The 7,605-nt window shown below is 34.5% G+C and overlaps 1 protein-coding gene across 1 annotated transcript; it reads right to left on the minus strand.

The window, feature by feature from the left end:
- Positions 1-1,138: 1,138 nt before the first annotated feature.
- On the minus strand, positions 1,139-3,432 carry LOC147848714 (nucleosome assembly protein 1;3-like). Its single transcript, XM_087338202.1, has 8 exons — positions 3,300-3,432; positions 3,160-3,221; positions 2,957-3,082; positions 2,815-2,873; positions 2,557-2,734; positions 2,362-2,405; positions 1,817-1,963; positions 1,139-1,627 (listed from the first exon to the last, which is right to left on the minus strand). The coding sequence occupies exons 2-7, from the start codon at positions 3,187-3,189 to the stop codon at positions 1,834-1,836; spliced, it is 567 nt and encodes a 188-aa protein (XP_087194328.1). The 5' UTR covers positions 3,190-3,221; positions 3,300-3,432; the 3' UTR covers positions 1,139-1,627; positions 1,817-1,833.
- Positions 3,433-7,605: the final 4,173 nt, after the last annotated feature.

Genomic DNA, 7,605 nt, shown 5'->3' on the forward strand with positions numbered 1-7,605 from the left:
CCTTGATTCCATGCTTGTTTAGGGAAAAACCTCGATAGAACTTAGAAGTCTCTCCTCACTTTTAGATCAAAAGGATATGTGAGCTAAGTCATAACGAAGCAATAATGTGAGCTTTGGATGTTGAAAACATAGGCATTGAGAATCTATATCCATCAATGTCATTACTAAACACCAATTGACTAACTATAGTTAAACATCACATCACAAAGTATTCATTGAGAGATACTCGTAACTAGACTCAAATGAATTCATCAATGAAAACAGTTCCCAATAAATCCCAAACATAAAACGTCTAATTCCAACGACATAACTATCACATTGTTTAGGTGACTTGACATATTATCTAATAATGCAATACAAAACCCTACACGAAATAGTTTGGCATTTATTATACATCCAAAGTGTCTTGGCTTGGTTAGCAATGGGCAAGTCATTGTTATATGCATATTGATGTAATTCAACATTACATGGGCACAAGAAAATTTGTATGTCTGAACTAAATCTACAATCTTCCACACTACTACAAACACATTTGATCGCATACTAACAAAACCTCGTTTAGCATGATTAATGGCATTGATCCTTTCTAGAGAACAAGGGACTATAACTTTCGAAAGATTTGAAGGATGTGATAACCATGTAAATCTCTACACATTCGACTTGAAAAATAAACCAACTTAGAGAACAAAAATGGAGAAGTGGTCAATGATGCCCCTTGAGGGAGGTTTCCCGAAAAGAACCTAAAAAGCATTTACAACTCTACACCATAGGCTCAGAAAATCAAACAATTCAGGGAATAGGATCATGAAAAGACCAAGGATAAAATGGTGAAATTACCAATGTACTTCTTTTTTATGGTCTTTTTAAGAATTTCATGAAAACAGCCTACAGGTACTCTAAACTTTCAAAAATTTATCTGCCGAAAGGAGATTCTGAACTTTCAAAAATTTATCTAAACTTATACCTATGTAAAAGGAATTTACAAAATGGAACATGAAAAAATTCAAATATACATGTAGCGTTCAAAGGTATTTGTCCCATTGAAAAATGAAGCACAGTAACAAGCTTCTAGCCATCATACCATGAGACAATGAAGAAAGTTAAAAACAATATCTTGACTGTGTTTCACAACAGTACAGAATGCTCAATAAATGAACCACTATCTTTAAATCAATCAAATTATTCTGGTAAAACTGTCTACAACTGTTCAATGTGTGAACAATGATCCTATTCATAACCAAAAACATCTTCAAATAAAAAATTTGAAAACTCTTCACGTATTCTTTATATCTCAGCTCCAGAAAAGTTCTTTGTAAAAACAATGGAATATATCTGGATCAGATATCGATGAGCTACATTCTTTTAAAGTCAAAATCAAACTACACCATGCAATATTAGTATATGTTGTTAAGCCTAACAATTAATGGAAAACAATAATTCATAAACCATCCAAACTATCTACTGTAGTTTGCATTCTGGTGGTTGCTCACCCTCTGCTGATTGTGAACAAATTTTCTGTACACCACATTTCTTACTTTGTTAACAATAATGCAAAAGAATCTTTCATGAACCATCCAAACTATCTACTGTAGTTTGCATTCTGGTGGTTGCTCACCCTCTCCTGATTGTGAACAAATTATCTGTACATATTTCTTACTTTGTTAGCAAAAAGTATTAATATTATTTAATTACATTAGCATACATAAATAAGCAAAGACAGTAGAGCAAGTCAAACAATACATAAAAATGAATCAATATGAGAATGTATCTAAATCAAATTCACATGACCTACTTTGTCTCTTCTTCTTGCTCGTAGTCATCATCCTTATCTTCTTACTCCTCATCCTTTGCTTCTTCCCCATCTTCCTCTTCTTCATCATGTTCTTCAAACTCTTCGCCTTGCAATGCTTCCCCAGTATACCATGATACTGCATGGGGTATGATTTTATCCTTAATTATGGATCTGGGTGTAAAATATAACAAATTTGTGAGTTGTCAGAAACATGTCTAGATAAAACAGAGAACGAAAGAAATATAGAGTATAGGATAAAAGTATTATTTCATGGGGTGTGAAGAATAAATAAATAAATGACATGAAGTATCATACCTTAATTAGGGTACAACAAATAAATTGTTGGAGTCACATGATATGTATATTGAAACGAGACAAAAGGGAAAGTAACAATCCTACTTTTTCACTAAGAAATGTGAACTCTAGCTATACCACCAAATAGATACTGCCGTTATGGCAGGCATAAACATAAAATAACCTAGTTGAGTAAACCATGAAATTTGACAAGTTAAAAGTAGATTTTTGAACAAAAAACTGGACCATGATAAGAACTTAATATTGGAATGTACCCTATATCATAATCTCGTTCCATAAGATCTTGTAATTCCTCGGCCTGTTAAAAGAATAGAAGTAATACACTCATAAAAAGAATGATAATATGGATGAATATACATCAAACTCAGGGAATAAACCATTAGTTCTACTAACTATTTACATGCAATCCAAAAACCAAGTTAAAGAATCACATAGGTATGCAAACATACTGTTGCTTCATCAGGGTCCTCATCATCTTCCAGAACCTTTGGAGGATCAAAGAAGTTGAAGAAACTATCACAATCTTCAATCTTGGTTTGAATCTTTGTGTTTCTTGAACCCTTCTTAGGCTTCTTCTGTAGAACTTTCTGTGTTACGTTTTTCCCTGGGTACCATTCTATTTCAGTCCTGTAGAAAACAACTTTGAAACTTTAAGATTTAAAACATTATTTATCCTTAACATTAAATATGTGACCACGCAATCCTACCCTGTGGCATGTTCGCAGATTGGTTCATCTTCTTCAACCATATTATAGACTTTTGTCAACTGCCATAGTCATGATGAGAGTGGTTCTATAACATAACCCAAAATTTAACATAAATAAGTAATCTTTCTAATTAAAAGAGTACCAGTGTGTTTTTAAAGTATGGATTCTCAGAAAAATGGAATTCAAGCTTGAACCCTTTCTTTCCCTCCAGATTGACACTTCGTATGTCTTTCAAGTACTTCAACGGTCCTTCATCACGTTTAGTTATCTGGAAAACTTTAGTTGTTAAGACATGATTTATCAAGAAGTCAGTTGATGTTATGACTAAACGACAAAGTTAAGCACCTCTTCACCAAGAACATCATTTGTCTTCATTGCAGTAAGCCAAAAATCTGGCACTCCTTTCTCTGATAAAACAAGTAACCCACGTAAGTAGGTAAAATAGGATTGGCATGATATAGCTTATGGTCAAAGTTTCTCTATACCCTCAGTGTTATTTGCTTTACTAGATACATTTGCTTCAGGAGTTTCTGCTTCTGCTGATGGTTCAATATCAACTATTCCGCTAACAATATTATAACGCTGCAAATCACAACCCAAAGAATGCCATCGGTAACTAGAACCATGTCATCTCTTGCTTTTGATAGACAGAATCCACAAACTTCATTAATAATTTTAAATCAGTAAGACAACTATTTTGGCAGATCCCCAGTCATCATCTCTCCTTCCAACCTACCCCTTTCTAACACAGTTCAACTCAAATGGAAAATAAATAAAACATTGGAGAAAATTTTATGAAAGATGGTTCAGAAACTGACAAAAGAGAAATCACACATACAAATTCATGACGGATAACTTCAAATACAAAAATATTTGAAAAAACTTACAACCTTTTCATATAGTGGTGCGTATAACTTTTGATATTTGGCAACCAAAGCTGCTCTTTCCTCCATAAATTTTGTTTCATGCTCATCATGTTGTTTCTGGAAAGTCATAAAACACCAAAGATTCTCGATCTCAATGCAACAAATTCAGCCACGACGGAGACTTTGCCTATGAGTCATTTTGTTACTTTAAAGTAAACATAAACAATCAGGGTGAAGATATTAGGCTACTCATGAGTGAGAATGCGAAACTACAAGTTATTGTTGCTGAGAATGAGAATCCTAAGAGAAAGGTTGCAAAACTCAATGATGACGTTAATACATGTAAGCAAGTTTGGTTAGAAGCAAATGACTGTTTCGGCAAGATTAAGCTCAAGGAAGCATTGAAAAAAGAGAAAATGGACACACTAAACAAGATAGGATCACTTCCCATCGAGATCATGGCCATGGAAAGAGTCGTTCAATACACATTTCAAGATCATGGCCCCAAAACTGATCTCTCCCTTCTGCAAATTTCCTCTCTTTAGATCTACTTTATTCCAACATTGATTACAGTTGACTTTTAGAACCAACCACTACTTCATTAAAGCATTTAATGTATTGTTGTTTTCTCTCCAATCTACACCTTCAACTCTTTTTTCAGCCTATTGTTAAGTTGTTGCTAGCCTCTTTGGCATCTTATAATTGTTCATAACAGTTTTCTCACACAGAATAGTACCTCAGATCGACTTCCTAGAATTGCATGAGAAGCAAGCAGAAAGATAAAAAAGACACATAAAAGCAAAATTTTGTGTTCCAATTGTATATTTGTAATACTCACTTCACGATGCATCAATAGATTCCTCTACAAATGAGGTTTTCTTATAAAGCCTATTATCATGACATGGGAAAAATGTGGAGGCTCATGTTTCACACATCATATTACATATGTTGCACCTAACTACAAAACCATAGTTTCAGCCAACGGGGAGACCGCACATATCAATACATGTTAGAGCCCGTCCCATTGTCTGCCATCCAAACCATTGCTTCAATATGACTTAGTTCACACTCACTTTGTTGGGGCACAAGTGATGAGACTTGTTAACTATGAACATTTTGCCCTAAACTAGTTTGGGAGTCTGAGTATCACACTTTGATGCAAAGCTCTACCTTTGATCACATTCAACTATGCTTCCCACACATCTTCTACCAAACTCAATCCCTACACAAATTTCTCTCCTGATAATGTGCACTCTCAATTGTGATATTCTTTAGTATGTTTTTCAACATCGAGTACTGCTATGCACTTTCACATGCATCATGTGAAAACATTATACTTTTGGTCTCACAGGCCATATTTAACCTCCGAAGACTTATTTATTTTATTTTGATTTGTTGTTCTCATAGATGAGACAACACTTAAGATGTAATCTCTTGTTTGGTCTTATAGGCCATTTTGGCCTCTTAAAAGACATTAATCTCTCTCTCTTTCTCTCTCTCTCTCTCTCTACCCTAAACAAGTTCAAGAGTCTGCGTATCACACTTTGATACAATGCTCTGCCTTTGATCATATTCGACCATGCTTTCCACATCTCTTCGATCGAGCCCAATCCTTGCACGAATTTCTCTCACAACCACGATGTGCACTCTTGATTGCAACATTCATTGGTAAACTTCTTGAACATCGAGAGTCGCTACTCACCTTCACACGTATCACGTAAAATGTAATATTTTTGGTCTCATAGGTCATATTTGACCTCCGAAGACGATAATATAATCTATCTATCTATCTATCTATCTATCTCTCCCTCCCCCAGACACTTTGCTGACATTGGTGCTTCTCTCTAAGTTCGTTGGGAAAGAATGAGAAAATGCCAAAAGCACCAAAATGTCCATCCCATTGTGTACAATCTGAACCATTGCTTCCATACGACTTAGTTCACACTCACTTTGATGTGAGACGGAACATTGCGGCACAAGTGATGAGACTAGTTGACTATGCACATTTTTCCTTAAAACAGGTTTGGCAATCCAAGTACCACATGTTGACACAATGTTTTGCCTTTGATCACATACAATATGCTTTCAACCCATCTTCAACCCAACCCAATCCTTGCACAAATTTATCACATTTACAGTGTGCACTCTCAATTGCAACATTCGGTAGCAAAGTTCTTGAATATTGAGAATTGCCACTCTATTTCACATGTACTACGTGAAAATATTATATTTTTGTCTCATAGATCATATTGACTTCTGAAGATGATAATAAAATCTCTCTCTTAATTTATTTCAAACTCAATTGTCAAACTAGCAAATGGAAACCATTCACAATAAAGTACAGCAAACAGAGATATTCTCTCAGGCATCAATTAAATTTGTAAATAATATTGTTGAAAGTAAGAGGTAAAACTATCCTTCATCTTCAGAACTTCTAGATGCAGTGCCAAGTTGCAACAAACAGGAAAACTACAGAAGAGCACCTTCTAGATTCAGAAAATTCTCTTTAAATAATATAATGATTAAGTTATCTTAATCAAATGTAAACCTAGGCATGTATGTTAAGGAAATACCTGTAAATCTTGCAGGATAATTACACGTCTCTTAACATTCTGCGGTAGCGATTCCAAATAGCCAGAAGAGATACCTGACAAATTATCTAACTTGTCCTGTGTAATGACATAGGATTAACCAACTTAAAGTCAACAAGCTTTCTCAAGATTCTTCACATAAATATGTATTATACATGTGTTTGTATGGACTGTTATTTTTATAACTGAGAATCAAAAGGTCCTAAGACTAAAATATTATCCTCTACTTTTGAAGATCATAAAGATATTCTAAACTTGTTGCATAAGCATATATTCATTCTACTGTAATGATGAAGTTATGGCAATAAAAGTTTACAATGAGAATACTATTATATACAGGAAAGGTCATTCAATTCAGATCCAAACAGTTCATCAGAGTCTGTAAACTCGATAGATATCTTCAGAAAAATGTTGTGCACTTTGCTATGCTTTCAGCTGGACAATGTTTTCTCTTACCTTCAAGACATTGGCAAGTCTGGCTTGTTTTGCACCACTAATACCTACGAAAACGTATAGATATTCAACCTTTAAATATTACATCTGTATATAATTGTTTTATACTTATTAAACATTCTTCAATTCCTTTCATAGACCATCAATATGAAGTTCACTGAAAATTCTTTGAAATAATGTTCTTCTATTATGCTCATTCTTCAATTCCTTCCATATAGATCATCTACGAAAGAATTCATGGGAAAACTTTGAAAACTATAAATTCTAAATGCTTTTTTATGATGCTTCTTCTTTACAGAATTGATTTAAAACTTTTCAAACATTCTTCAAATTCCTTTCATCTATGGATCATCAACAAGGATCACTTTAAATTCTTTGAATGATGCTCTTTTATTATGCTTCATCTTTACATGATCGATGACTATTCTTCCCAAGCATTCTTCAACTCTTTCCATAGATTATCCACGTGAGGTTAACTAAAAATTCCCTGAAATAGCTGAAATATCATTCATTTATTATACCTCATGAGATGTATATGGAGCTCATCTTCTTCAATCAAAGGATGGTACAAAAGCTTTAACACGTCGAGAAAGAAGATGAGGAGAAGGAGAAGGAGGAAGAGGAGGAAAACAAGAGCCTACCAGGAATTGAAGCAAGGAGGTCGTCCACGGCGTATGGGGAGGACAGTTCTTTGCTCATGTCGAGGAAACCCCGAACATAGCAGATCCAGAATATGGCTTCTATACGTGTCCGCACACGTTCTTCTTCATCTGGTCCTAGGGGCAATCAACGAATTTATCAAAATCGAGAGCAACTTTGGCATACCTATTACCCATCAAGAAATATTTCGCTTAATTCCCAACATACCCCTGTCATTATTG

This window comes from Azolla caroliniana, unplaced genomic scaffold (genome assembly GCF_043228905.1).
Source record: "Azolla caroliniana isolate FFs.n. ecotype wild unplaced genomic scaffold, voAzoCaro1.0.p SCAF_252, whole genome shotgun sequence".
Taxonomy (NCBI): domain Eukaryota; kingdom Viridiplantae; phylum Streptophyta; class Polypodiopsida; order Salviniales; family Salviniaceae; genus Azolla; species Azolla caroliniana.